The sequence below is a fragment of the Rhinoderma darwinii genome, chromosome 1 (genome assembly GCF_050947455.1).
Source record: "Rhinoderma darwinii isolate aRhiDar2 chromosome 1, aRhiDar2.hap1, whole genome shotgun sequence".
NCBI lineage: Eukaryota > Metazoa > Chordata > Amphibia > Anura > Rhinodermatidae > Rhinoderma > Rhinoderma darwinii.
In genome coordinates, this window is record NC_134687.1 from 166,083,344 (window position 1) to 166,098,485 (window position 15,142).

The 15,142-nt window shown below is 38.6% G+C and overlaps 1 protein-coding gene across 37 annotated transcripts in view; it reads left to right on the top strand.

Annotated features, from left to right (window-relative positions):
* Positions 1-15,142, top strand: part of ANK2 (ankyrin 2) — a 626,865-nt gene that overhangs the window by 577,715 nt on the left and 34,008 nt on the right. For 21 of the 37 annotated variants that reach the window (XM_075860538.1, XM_075860544.1, XM_075860543.1 and 18 more), the window contains 3 exons: positions 329-5,626; positions 9,110-9,184; positions 12,516-12,647. In XM_075860538.1, coding sequence (XP_075716653.1) covers positions 329-5,626; positions 9,110-9,184; positions 12,516-12,647 — 5,505 coding nt within the window. The remainder of the gene's footprint in view (positions 1-328; positions 5,627-9,109; positions 9,185-12,515; positions 12,648-15,142) is intronic. The other 16 variants (XM_075860562.1, XM_075860557.1, XM_075860559.1 and 13 more) reach the window with 1 other exon arrangement.

Here is a 15,142-nt window from a genome sequence, read left to right on the forward strand (position 1 = left end):
TGTTCAAATTCACTGTGATTTTGTTTTCTACTTGTTATTTATTTCTTCATTTCCTTTATTGACTCAAAATTTGTGTTGTCGTTCTGTTGTATGTGTGAATGTGGTGTAGTATGCATTCTAAGCAAGTTATTTCCTGCCCATTTTCCTTCCCAATGAACTTTTTCCTTTAGCATGATGTTCAAGGCCGTTTGGATCCACCAACCACTTCAGTTCATTGCATTCACACACCACCTCAGCCAGAGCTGTGATTATTTCCTTCATGATTACATTATTCAGTCACTATTTATTTATTGCCATTTTATGTTAATATTTCTCATTCACCTCAAAGATGATGAAGAAACGGAATCCACAGAAACTTCCATCCTGAAAAGCCATCTTGTCAATGATGAGCCAGTATTAGCAAGTCCAGATTTGCTGTCTGAAGTGTGTGAAATGAAGCAAGATTTGATAAAAATGAGTGCAATTCTAACTATTGATGCCCCTCAAAAGCCATGTTCTCTTAAAAATAAAGACATTGATAGAACGGAAGAGGATCCAGGAGAACCATTTGAAATTGTTGAAAAGGTAAAAGAAGATTTGGAAAAAGTGAATAAAATTCTTAGAACTGGAACCTACACTAGAGAAGAATTGTTACATGAAGAAGCTCACTCTTCAAGATCATATAAAGAAGATGAGGAATGGATTGTTCTAGGGGATGATGAAATTGAGGAAGCCAAACAAAATTCCCTGCAGCAAGCTGCTGAAATACCATGCAAAGAAGTAAGAATAGACCGAGGGGAGAAACCTAAAATAAAGACTGACACACATGACATGGTTAATTATCTTACAAAAGACCTAAACTCCTACTCAGCTGATTCTACATCTCCAAGTGGAATTGGAGCGCAGAAAACAGGGCAACGTAAACCACTGGAAATAAAAAAACCTGTCCGCCGGAAACTTAAGGAAAGAAAGCGGGAAGAAGAGCTCCATGGAACAAGTGAGCTATTGCCACTAGCAACATTTAGTTCGGAAGAGTCACTAGATGATGAAATTGACGTTACCACATCTTCTGCTCCAATTATAAAAGAAGTTTCACCAGTAATTGAAGAAACACCAATCGGATCGATAAAAGACAAAGTAAAAGCTCTTCAGAAACGTGTTGAAGAAGAGCAAAAGGGACATTCAAGTATATCGAGCAAAACACAATTGAAGGAGGTTATTTGTGAGCCTGCCACGCAATATAGTGTAGTGACTGTAGTGCAACCACCTGTTTCTCCATCTTCTAAAGCCGAAAAGTTAGAAGAAACTATGTCTGTCCGCGAATTAATGAAAGCTTTTCAGTCAGGGCATGATCCATCTAAGGAGAGATCAGGACTTTTTGAGTACAAAACTGTAAAAACATTACAAAAACAAACTTCTGTGGATAGCAAATCAGCAGACAGTACAATTCCAGCTGCAGATAATATTACACTGTTAGATAATTCAGTAAAAGAATATTTAACATCTAGTGAAGGTGCGCAGAAATCCAGAAAAGGCCATGTTAAGTTAAAGTCAATCTCTGATGATCAGAAAGTATACAAGGAATGTCCCACATTGCCCCCTATTCATATTAAAGAGGTAATTACTCAGATTCATACAATAGATGAACCTCTCCACTCAATCATTGATAATGAAATATCTAGTGAGAGATCAGGTATAAGATTAAGAGTTAGCATTAGTGACCAAGATGTTGATCCGCAAATTAGCCCTGATAGAAAAACATCCACAGACTTTTCGGATGTTATTAAAGAAGAGCTGGAGGATAATGACAATTATTTACAATTTAAGCATCTCCCAGAAGCTGAAGGTGCTCAGTTAAATTTAGATCAAGTACTCATTAGTCCATTTAATGTATCATTTCCTTCTGAGTATGGAACAGATGGCTTTCTACCAGCTTTACAGTCACAAGGTGGTACATATGATGATAGCTCAGATAGTCTTAAGCATGAAGGGGTTGCAGATTCTCCAAGTGGCAGTCTGTTGGATGGAATACCTCACATGAGCTCAGAAGACAGCTACAAGCATGAAGGTTTAGCAGAGACCCCAGGAACAAGCCCTGAAAGCCTTTCATTTTCACCAAAGAAAGCTGAGGAACAGATTGATGTTGACCCTAAAGCAGAAAAGGCAACTGAACATGACACCAAGTCTGCTATTAAAACCGCAAATAAGGATAAGAAATTGAAAGAAGACAACAATGGTACAGTTTACATACCTGAAGTTCACAGGGATAAAAAATCTATTTTGGAATGTGAAGATTCCCCAAGGAAAGAGGAACGCCATGAAACTTTGAAAAGCCCCCAGGGGCTAGAATTAATTCTGCCTACCACACATTTCCAAGATGATGAAGTTAGTAGCCCAGTCGCAGATGAATCATTAGCAATTAGTCATAAGGATTCATTGGAAGGAAGCCCAGTGTTAGAAGACAATTCTTCACATAGAACTCCTGATTCATTAGAACCAAGTCCCACAAGAGAATCACCATGTCGCGACTCACTTGAGAGTAGCCCAGTGGAGGAAAAAATTAAGTCTAGTATCTTCATAGGCTCAGCCCTTCATGCAAGTCTGAAATCAGACCTGGCATCAGAGTTGGCTCTTCGTTCTAGAATTTTAAGAGATCCAGATGTTAGTGCTGAGGATGATAGCATAGAACAGACATCACTCATGGAAAGCTCTGGCAAAAGTCCACTTTCTCCAGATACTCCCAGTTCTGAAGAGATAAGTTATGAAGTTACACCCAAAGTACAAGACTTGCAAGCATTCACTACGCTTCCAAAACCAGGTATAATTACAGAAGTTTCTGAGGAGCCAGAGGAAGATTCTGAAAATGAGCCAAAGAAAAGATTCACACCTGAAGAAGAAATGTTTAAAATGGTAACAAAGATAAAAATGTTTGATGAGCTTGAGCAAGAAGCAAAGCAGAAAAGAGAATATAAAAAAGAATTCAAGCAGGAAGAATATATATTCGTAAATGACTCAAAAATTCCAAATGATGATGACATTGAAGAAAATGGTATTAAATTAGTTCAGGATGAAGATGTTCAAATTGTAGTCAAGTCTGTAGAAAGTAGAAAAAGTAGTTCTTCTTCTTCAGAGAGTGAGCCAGAACTAACACAGTTGAAAAAAGGTGCAGACTCGGGTCTTTTACTGGACCCTGTAATAAGAGTACAACCTCCATCTCCACTACCACCAAGCTTAGATTCTAGTTCAAGCCCTGAAGACACAGGTTTTATACCAATTAAGCTTGCACAGGATTCATTCCAGACAGAAAAGGTCCAGTCAGATGATAATAGCATCCAAAATATAGAACAGGGGGAACACTTTAGACGTGAAAGCCCCACTTTTTTTGAAGATAAAGTTTTGACCACTGAGGTTGAAACTAAAGAGGTCTGTATTGAGCCATGTATAATAAGAAAAGATGTACATGAAAAAATGAGTCCATATAGGCCAGGAGAACAAAATCTTAGAGATAGTAGAAGCTCAATTCATAATGTTGAGGAAGCACATAAAAGTGCATCTGATTTTGAAGAGAGAACCAAATTAGAAAAAGATCTTATAGCTTCTTATGATTCATCACTTAGTGAACAAATTAATCATGGGACTCAATGTTTGGAACACATATCAAACTATAACAATGTAACGTATCCAATACAGAGTGATGTATCATCAGTTGATAACATTACAAGTCAATCATTTGCTTCATCTTCTTTAGAGATTCAGAGTGATTTTTGTCAAACATCTTTATCGACACCATCACAAAATGAAATTATAGAGCATGAAAGTAGCGTTTCTGTACCTGAAATCACAAGTCCATATGAAAATGTCCCGATAGAACATTTTTTTACCAGCCATGATCCTACTCAAGAACCTGCACATGACATAATCAAGGCTGAAATTCCATCATGTGAGAAACATGAGGATGACTTCCAGCAGGAGAAAGATGCACCAAGGTGCGCCTCAATGGATAATGAATGTATCAAAAGAGATGCCTTAATAACCGAAACTACAGGTCATCAAAGTGAACGCATTATTATAACCAAATCGGAAGCTGAACCAGACTCATGGAGTTCCATCAGAGAAGATGATGCAGCTTTTGAAGCACGTGTTCAAGAAGAAGAACAAAAAATATTTGGATTGATGGTAGATAAACAGTCACAAGGGACTACACCTGATACCACTCCAGCACGTACACCCACTGAAGAGGGCACACCAACTAGTGAACAAAATCCCTTTATGTTCCAAGAAGGGAAACTCTTTGAGATGACCCGTAGTGGAGCTATAGATATGACCAAGAGAAACTATGTAGATGAAAGCTTTCACTTCTTCCAAATAGGACAACAGTGTGCAGAAAGTGTGCCAGAGGATATCAAAGAGGAAAGTGGAGAAGAAGAGTCACCAAATCCTGAAAGTTTATCTGATCCTTTCTCTGCCGTAGAAACTGATGTAACAGAAAGTGAATTACAAGATGCAACAGAATCCCTTTTTAATAACCAGTCACTAGCTGACTCTGAGGTGGATGTTGATGACATGGGAACAGAAACTACTAAAGAGCATAAGTCAAGAATTCCAATTAAAATGGGTATTTCTGTTTCCTCAAAAACATCTAAAAAGGATACTGAGGTGACATCTGCAGAGGAGGAGTCCACAAAATTATCAAAAACTCAAGAAGGCTATGATAGTTCACTAGACTCTTGGTTACCATCTCCTGATCATTCTATGGAAGATATGCAAATAGATTTTACTACCCTTACAAAGTTAGACACTTCTGAACGGGGTGAATCCCCGGATTCTTCACCAGAAGAACAGAAGTCTGTAATTGAAATCCCAACAGCAGACATGGAAAGTGGTTCCTCTTTTGCATCAAAGTCCAAAATTCCTATAAGGTCTGTTTCTTCAGCATCTGAAGAAAGTTCACAAAGTTCTCCATCTGCGAATACTGAAAGCAGGTTAGCAAAAGATGGCCTTACACTTGCGGAAGATCAAAAGCCAAAGTCTAAGATCCCTGTTAAAGCAACTTTATCGAAAACTGAACAATCTTTCCCATTTACAGATTTGAAAACATCTGAATCTAGTAGCAAAATACCAATAAAACAAGATAACAGAAGTAAATCTGAGTCTGATGCCAGTACATCAGATTCCAAAACAAAAACAACTAAAAAAACAAGAAGTTGCACGGAATCTCATAGTCAGATTTCTGAAAGCTCTGGTCAGGTAGTTGAGGGAGAAGGCATTGAGGTAACCAAACAAAAGTTATCAAAACTTCCAGTAAAAGCAAAGTCATTTGCCCAAACATCATCATCATCATCAACAACAACAACAGAACAGGAAAGTTTCTTTGAAATGTACAAGAATTCCATTGATTTTTTTGAAGAAATTAGTGATGAGGCATCAAAATTAGTGGACAGACTTACCCAAGCAGAAAAAGAACAGGAACCAGTATCTGACGATGAGAGCAGTGCTTTTGATATTTCAGTCATTGAAAATTTTCCAATGCCTGAAACCCAGCAGTCTGTTCCAGAAGACATCTTTGATACCAGACCTATATGGGATGAGTCAATTGAAACTCAAATTGAACGTATTCCAGATGACCATAGCCATGACAATGCACAAGGTATTTGCCAAAGAAAGTTGGATTTCCCTCTGTTTTGCATGTCATAGATTTTTAATTCACTTCTGTGATTTGTGAGCATTTTCTTTAGTTGTGATTGTTTTGTTTGTGCATGTTGTGTCTGTTTTTGTTATGTTGTTAAAAAAGTCATTACTGTTTGTGAAACAAATCTCAAGATTGGACATTGTGAAGGCCTTATAATAACAACACATATTATAAAGAGTCGTCTCGTTCAGTGTGAAGGTTTGCAAAGATTGAGTAAAAACAAAATAAGCAACGTTAAGAATGGCTGTTAGTGCATCCTCTATATACACTTCTTTCCTGGCAATTGTTTATCCACGACTTAATGTAAACTATACGTTTGAATCACTACAAGTGAGGTTACTGTATTCAGAATAAACATAGATGTTTATCAAGAACGGTTCCCTGGAACAATGTACTTAAAAGCTATGTAAATCTTCACAAGCCAAAGTCCTTTTACTGATTCAATGCATCTAAAATTAAAACTGAAGAAACTTTGCATTTAGTCTTTATTAAAAATGTCCTACTGTTTTGTTTATACAGCTCATATGTAGAGCTATGTCTCCGTGTAGTGCAGTTAGCAAGAATTAGGATAGAATCAGACTATGCAAAGTGTGTTGTCTGTTTCCATGGAGGTGCATAGATCTGCATAGGAGCTGTAGACACTAAACGATAGGACATTTTTCCTTGAGCCTATTTGCAAAGTTTTTTTTTTAAATAGCTGTAGGATATTATTGCATTCATACAAAAATAATTGTTAGATGATCAAGTAAGAAATGCAAACATAAAGTTAATAAAAGCTATCTAAAATTGCAGTTGAATATTCTTCGCACATAGAAGTACCAAACACTCAGAACATATGTAAATGAAAGAAAGAGAACAACAAATGCATATGTATAGATACAGAACAAGCAATAACTATAAGATCCTTTATTTATATAACAGAAATCAAATCTGTTTCTCAAGATAAAAACATAAACATACATTAAACATGATACGAGAAATATTTCATGTTATTATGCCATTCTGACCAAAGGATTTAGCCAATTAACACAGACTGATTACTTTCATTGGCCTGATTCCTATTATATTCCATTATTATACACATATTCACATGTGCATATTCCATGAAAACATTAACAGTGAATTATCAATCCTAAATTAAAGATCATATTCCCTATCAATGTGTTATATTGGCTCCTGGGAAAGCCAGGAGGCAACCAATATTGCTACCACATGAGTCATCTCTCATCTTTATGTCCTAAACAACAAGACTACCCTGTTATACAGTATTAACTAAGCAGATTGACAGATGAGAAGATTTGATAGTCAGGAATTAGGAAAGCTGCACTACTCTTGGGGTAGCTGTAATAGTTTCTATAGTGTTTGCTATCACACTGGTTCATGTGGAGGGCTGCTAAAATCTAAGATTTTATCACTGATCTCAAGTCATGGCTACTGAAACAGTCTACCATTGCACTAGACCTTAGAATTGGAACTTTATCATCTAAACCCAGGTCTGTCAGGCTTAAATTTAGCCACAACAAAAACACTACATACTGCAGATGTATTAATTAAAACCGTCTTACCCCAACTGAGATCAATATCAAGGGCTCATTGCTCTAAAGTTACAGTTAGCTTTAGTTTGTTAGTAGACTCAGTATGAATTTATATTTCTGACCAGTGCTTTAGCATTTGGTTGCACATTATAATATATTGCTCCATATAGTAATATTTTGTAGTATTACTGTGGAATCCTCTTGCGGCTACAAGGAATAATCACTTTTCCACTAGGACTGTTCCATTAGTGACTATTTTTATTTTTGCTTTAAAATACTTTTTATCCTTAAAGAGTACCTGTCAGCTCTCTGGACTTGTCTGTCTTAGTAAATACATCTATTCTCCATGAAATAAAATTGCTGGAGCGTCTTTTCTTAAAACTCTCCATTGAGCTATTTCTCTGGCATTCCTCTTGGAAATGTTTGAATAAATTTACAACTGGTTGTTATCATTCCCATTGTCATTATGGTGTATCCCTATACAGTCTGACATGGTCAGCACTGATTGGCCAGTAAAAGAGTATATAGGGACACGCCCTATTGACAAGGGTAATAATTACATTTAGTTGTCAATTTATTCATACATTTCCAGGAGTAATAACAGAGGAACAACAAAGTGCAGAGTTTTAATAAAAGATGCTCCAATTGTTATATGGTGAATGTAAGCATTTACTAAAATAGATGTGGAAGGAGAGCTGACATGTCCTCTTTAAAGTGGACCCGTCAGTTCTCCAGACAACTTGTCTGCTTTAGTCAATGCTCGAAATTCTGAAGCATCTTTTCATACAGCATTTATTCCAACTGGAAACTTCTGAATAAATTGACTACTGGGTCAAAGGGGTGTGTCCCTACACAGTCTCGCATTGTCAGCACTGATTGGACATTGCCAGTCTTGGTAGGGACACAGTCCCAACTAGTATTGCCCAGTTGTCAATTTATTTATAAATTTGTAAGATGAATATCAGAGGAAAGGTACAACGCAGAGTTCTAGGAAAAGATGCTCCAGAATCATTATGTTATGGGCAATACAAGTATTTACTAAAACAGACATGTCAGGATTGGTAACAGGTCCTCTTTAAGAGGGTAAGCTTAAAGGGTAGCTAAACTTTCAATGAACTTCTGACATGTCATAGTGACTTATCAGAAGTTTTGATCGGTGGGAGTCCGAGCACTGAGACCCTGTCCGATCGCTAAAATGAAGCGTCAGAAGCACTCGGGTGAGCGCTGAGACACTTAGTTTCTGATCGGCTTTTCTCTGAAAGCCTATGCAACAGTGTACGAATTCAATACAACGTTTATGGGCCCATACACGGTTACATTGGCTTTCCGAAAAAAGCAGATCAGAAGCTAAGCGGCCCAGCGCTCACCTGAGCGCTTCTGCCGCTTAGTTTTAGCGATTGGTGGGGCTCTCAGTGCTCGGACCTTCACCAATCAAAACCAATCAAAACTTCTGACATGTCACTATGATATGTCAGAAGTTTGTTGAAAGTTTAGTTACCCTTTAACATGCACATGAGCTTCTAAATGAAAGTAACATCTAGGACTGGTGATTTATTTACATCTCATTTAATGAAAGTGAGCAGCTGTCCTGTTATTGCCATTAATATATAATGAACATCAGTCTTTGCAGACCTCACAGTGAGTTGATCTACAGAAGGAGTTTTTTCTTTGTTTGGTTTAAAACAGTGGTAGAAATTAAGATAATCTATGGTTTATTCATGTTCTCTATTTCTCTTTCTCTTATGAAAAAAAACCCCGGATGGATTATTACATTTCATAATTGTATTATAATATCAATATAACCATTATATTTTAGCACTAGTAATTTGTAATTATTTTTTTAACTCTTTAAGCTAGCAATTACACATTGGTAAAATATTCCATTGTTTTGATTTATATTCCTTAGGTTTTGAGGAGGACCAAGAGCGGACAGAGCAAAGACTTGCTTATATTGCTGATCATCTGGGCTTTAGCTGGACTGGTAAATGTTTAAATTAGAAATTCTTTACTCCTTAGGACTCATGCACACATCAGAGCCCTGTGCACACAGCCTGTACGGCATCTTTAGTACAGAACCACTCAGCCTCTGTGCACTGACGTACAGGCGCTGACAGATTTTACGTGTATGGAAATATTATAACAATAAAAAAAAGAGGTTTGAAGGCTGCTCACTTCACAACGGTGCACGGTCCTGGTACATTCCAGACACCAACTTGAACGTAGAAAAATTTATTTCAGTAGGTGGAACCAGCACTTCTGCTAAAAAGTCCTTTTTATTTTTAACAAAGTAAAAACATTAATACAAAAACACAAAGCACCCACAAAGAATTAATCCAATTGATGCGTTTCTGACTCCAATGAGTCCTTAGTCATAACACCGTGTTATGGACCACTTCTGACAATCAAAAATGCTTGGGATCGCCCAAAAGAGATTCTCCAATAATGCCAAGATTTTTTTAAATTCAGTAAATATTTATTAAAGTTTTCTTTTACATTACAAACATTCAATAACTAGCCAGTGTTGGTCTATTAATTTGCGTGCCATGTATAACATCTTAGCTTCTGCCAGCTTACCATGCTCCGTGGTTGCTAGGTCCTCCAAATATCCCAAAACACAAACAAGCGGGTTCAGCTCTACATCTACTTGGAAAACCTCAGCTATAATAGTCACTACCTCTCTCCAAAAGCTCTCCAAATTATGGCAGGACCAAAACATGTGATGCATGCCTGCAGAGATATGTTTACACCAAGGGCATAACGAATCAGGTTTAACCCTATTATCATAAAGAATTGTTGGTGTCTTATACACCTTATATAGCAGGTATAGATGAAACAATCTGTGAGCTTCACTCAGAGACAGCTGTGGCAACCTCTCCAACATCTCCCTCCACTGCATATCCTCCAACGTTCCCACCTTTCTTTGCTCCTCACAGGATATTTAGGCATCACCAGAATCATAAGTGTTTTATAAAGTCTAGATGGAACTCCGGCAGAGGTCCCTGTAGTGTCTATGAGATGGATCATTTCATTATCAGTGATATCCACTGTCCCCAGCATAGTCTGCCTGAAATGCATGCCGCAACTGGAGATATTTATAGAAATCTGAGGAGCGAATTACATGAGAGCTGGAGCTGTTCAAAGGAATGCAGAATCCCATTACTCACAATCTGTACTACCCGAGTAAGACCAGCACGTTTTCAATTACCTTGTCCATCAAGCTGACATAAATTAGATAACCACGGAGTGTCCCATATGGCCGTATACTGGGTAGCGCCCTGTATAAGTTTATGTTCCTCACCTTTCATCTCACCTTATGAATAATATTTACAGTGGGCAAAAGGTTTGTCGGCAAGTTAAATTTACCCGCGTCCAACACCTCATATAAACTATCCCTTCCAAAAAGCCCCTTTAATAAATTTCTCTGTGGATATGCATCTACCCCTTCCCATCCTCGTATGTGCTGGATTTGACCTGCTAGGAAATCCACCCACGGTTTAGGGATTGCCAGACCACCCTGCGTCTTGGGCCATTGGAGAGTTTCCAGTTTAATATGTGCATAACCCCCACGCCAGATCAGCAAGCATCTATTAATTTGATGAAAAACTAAGTGGTATCCATAGTGGATCAATATGAAGCAGGTATAACAACTGCGGCTTCCATATAATTTTGATAAGATTCGCACGGCTCACCATAGACAGAGGTAGTCTAGCCCAGGCATCTAATGTGCGCTTGAACCTGCCTATTAATGGGGATACATTAAGTTTCTCATATTCCGAAAGCTGGCGGGTCACCACCATCCCCAAATATAAAGTCAGAGATCACCTGTAATCCACATTGAACATAAGAAGGTTCGTCATGAAGAATATCCAAAGGCAATAATGTACACTTGGACCAATTAATAACTAAACCAGAGTAACCCCCGAAAGTAGCAATGACGTCCATAGCCACACCCAGAGATTATGCCAAGATTTGAGGAACTTGTCTCGATTACATCGGAGCCAAGCTGTAAAAACCTCCATCCTCATCACCTCCTGTAACTTATTGAACCACATTTGAATTGAGGGAGGTGTTGTCGGCCTATATAGTGCTGGTATACAGGCTCTTGCAGTGCTGACCAGATGTCAAACCACAGAGCATTTGTAAGTAGAAAGGAAGATGTTGCAGAGTTGGAACAGAAACATGGCAAGTAATTTAGGCAAGGTAAAATCAGTGAATTTGGATGTAATGCGGTAAACATTGGACCAGAAGCCAGTCACGACTGAACAGTCCCAGAAAACGTGCAAAAGTGTACCCGTCTCAGTTCCAGACCGATTTCACGAGAGAATGTATCTTGGAAGTAAAACCTATACCACCTGCAGAGGATTTTGAACCCTGGCTCCGATATTCTACTAGACTTTGACATTTTGTGAGATAATGTATACAGATGATCCCTTTGTTCAGTTGTGAAAGTAACATTAAGATCCCTCCCTTAATTAAGCAGATAAGTCAGGGTGTGGGGATAAAGTCAGGGAATTTAAAATCCATAGATATACGAGAGAGTATGATGTGCCACTTCCAAAGCATCACTCCGCGACTCGAAGGGAAAGCTTCCAGCACTGTCCTGCCAAGTATAAACTAAACACATCAGAAACGGCACCAATCTCTCTCCTTTGTCTTGATCATTTGCTACACTGTAATAGTATAATAATAAAAATAACAATATCGGACATGTTGAAATCCAACATGCCTGGTCCGTATTAGATCGTCGGCTGACCCTACTGAAATTGTGCCTTTAATGGGGTATTTCAGCCTCCAGCATTTTTCACATATCCACTGGACAGGTGAAAAATGCTAGATCGGTATGAGTTCGTCTGCTGGGAACCACACTTATGGCCAGAACAGGGGACCCCGGTCCCCCGTTTCTCCAGCTGCAAGACGGTGACTAGTAGGCATTTTAATGCAGTGAAAGCTGAGCATGCACGGTGCTGATCCATTCAATACCCCTTTAAGGGATGAATCCTCTTGTTTATTTATCTAACAAATTAGAGGTTTTTCTAAGATATCTAAACACACTAGTAAAATTACAAACGGTTTCCCATGTAGTATGGAGGGCAGGGCAGCCATGAATATTGTTGAAAAACATTTGTATAATTTTTTCATCGTTCTTGGATTTGTAAATGTATTTCTCCAGTATCACAGAGTAAATCTTTCTTAATTACTATCTTTATTTTTATCTATTCTTACTTAAAAAAAAAGTCTCCTTTGCCCACTAGATGGCATAACATTGTCACAACTGGATGATTCGAACAGTATATATTCTTTGTTATTTTCAGAACTAGCCAGAGAACTGGACTTCACTGAAGAACAAATTCACCAAATACGAGTTGAAAATCCAAATTCCTTACAGGATCAGAGCCATGCATTGCTTAAATATTGGCTTGAAAGAGACGGAAAACATGCAACAGGTAAATCATGTGCATAGTGAGGGGTTAGGGTTATCTATTGAGGGCTGGTGAAATCTCTGCCTGTCTGAATTTCCAGACACTATTGCCTCAATTGTAAAGCATCTCTCTAATGCTGTGAAGACTTAGTGGGGGAGGGTGGGTTTGCAGTTCTACTGAGGATTGTTTCTAGGAAGTAAAAGACAAAACATAGTACAAAATAAATCAATAAAAAAATTAAAGGAGTGAAGACATCATAAGCAAAAAAAAATCAAATTCTTAGCTTTATTAAAGGATTTCCAACTTAGCATATCCGAGGGATATGGCAAAAATGTTTGATAGATGTGGGTCCTGTCTCTGGGACCTGCACCTATCTCCAGATCGGGGGCCATCCAATCCCTGTCCTATCTGGGGAGGAGCCACCGACTGCAGCATCCAGGCGGAGAACGACGTGAGGTGGCCACGCATGTGCATGACACTTTCCATTTATTCCTATGGGAGTTACTGAAACAACCAAGGCCGCTTGCTCTGTATCCGTAAATCACTATTCACTCTCTGCCCTAGTGACTCTCGTTCTGGAGATATGTGCAGATCCTGGATCTAGGACCCGCAACTATCAGACATTTATGGCATATCACGTGGATATGCCATAAATGTTTAATTTGGGAAAAACCCTTTAAATAAGCTCAAATATTTTTGGTGTCCCTATAAATACTAAGTAGGAAATGTTAACAAAAAGGAGAACGTTTAGTAAGAAACAGTAGAGAATTCTCTCTGGACGTGGGTTCTCAGGCTACTCAGCTTCTTACAACAACATTTTCACATAGATCTTGCCCTTGCCTGTCATCATCTCTTCTGTGCAGTTACAGAGATAAGCCCCCTGTGGTATATCAGACCACTCTGCTATTTCAGTTACCACTCAGTCCGGCCCTATTTGTCACTCTAGACTATGGTGGCTAAACTCAGGTTGGGTGCAGGTCCCAATAGTTTAGGAAAAGTTCAAAGCTATCCATAGTGAATTTTGGGAATTTAATTCTGTTCATCCCATTGTCAAGATAATTGTATACAAAGTTACAATTAGAGGAGCTTTTACTTAAGGAATTGGCTCCCTCCGGAGGGGACGTTGCAACAGCATGAAGGTGAATTGGTGAGGGAAATTGAGAAAGCTGAAAGTCTCTCCTTGGATACCCCTATGGTTCACAATAGACGTCAATGGGCACACTTTCAGAGGGAACATTTGGTATTGTTAAAGTATAATACGAAAAAAAACTGTAGAGATGCCATATTTTCTATGGGCAATAAGAATGGAAAGTGGCTTGCATACATTCCCCACTCCGAAAGTCTACGTACTTCACAGTATTTCCAACATTATTAACAGACAAAGTGTTTTATGCACTAACCCAATGGCCATGAATGCAGTATTTGAGGAATTTTCTGCAGATTTATACAGTACTCGATTGGATCCAGATTCCCTAGTATTCCCCCTTTTGGAAATTGACAGATGAGCAATACGCCTTGTTGGATGCCCCTCTGTCAACATTGAAAACTGCAGAGGTGATAATGTTCCTGCCTATTGCCAAGACACCTAATATGAATGGACTCATTAATGATTGGTAGAAGCTCCAGGGGGATATACTCATCACACTGTTATTAGAATTTTTTTCAAGAAGCGTGGAAAATAGGTACCCTCCCTCCTACTAAAAGCATTGGGTGGTTTTGCTAAATCCAAGGAATGGTCCTAACCTGCCAGATTCATACCAAACTATTTCTCTTTTCAACACTGACATTAAAATACGAAATAAAATTAGACGAACAGACGTAGCAAACTTATTTGAACTGTTTTACACCTAGACCAAACAAGCTTTGGTGCTGATGGGGAAACAAAGGGAGCCTACTCCCTTTGTTAAACTCCTGACTTCGTTATTTAGTGGTTAAATGGCCAGGAACAAAGTTATCTTCGTTTCAAGATGGTACAGTGGGATGGCAGCTGTATAGTACAACCGAAGCACATTTCTGATGTTGTGGTTACAGATTCTGTCCCTGTGTCATCACTCCGACATACCTGTACGTGGTGGTGGAAAAGCCATCACCACGTGGTACAATTTGGCAAAAAAGGGGTTAAAATACTGCTGACAACTACACAGATAACTAGGGGTTCACGTGCCCCCCCTGTTCATCCACATTGCACAATTGGAGTGAAGAGGAGATCGAGCATGCGCTGTGGTGCTCTAATCACTGTCTATGGGTCTGACAGAAACAGACAATTACAGCCTTTAGCTGTTTTGATTCACAAGATAGACATTGATATGTAGCACCAGGGCACGTAATCAAAGTTGGAAATGGGGGCTTCAGACAAGTCCTCTTTAGTGATTAGATGAGGATCAGATAATTATCACCTATCCTGTGCTTAGGTGAGAAATGTCAATACCATACTGGGACATATTCGCCACTATAATACCATGCATCATGATATTTATTGCTAATAGACGTGAAGCATAATGTAGGGATTGAATTTTGCG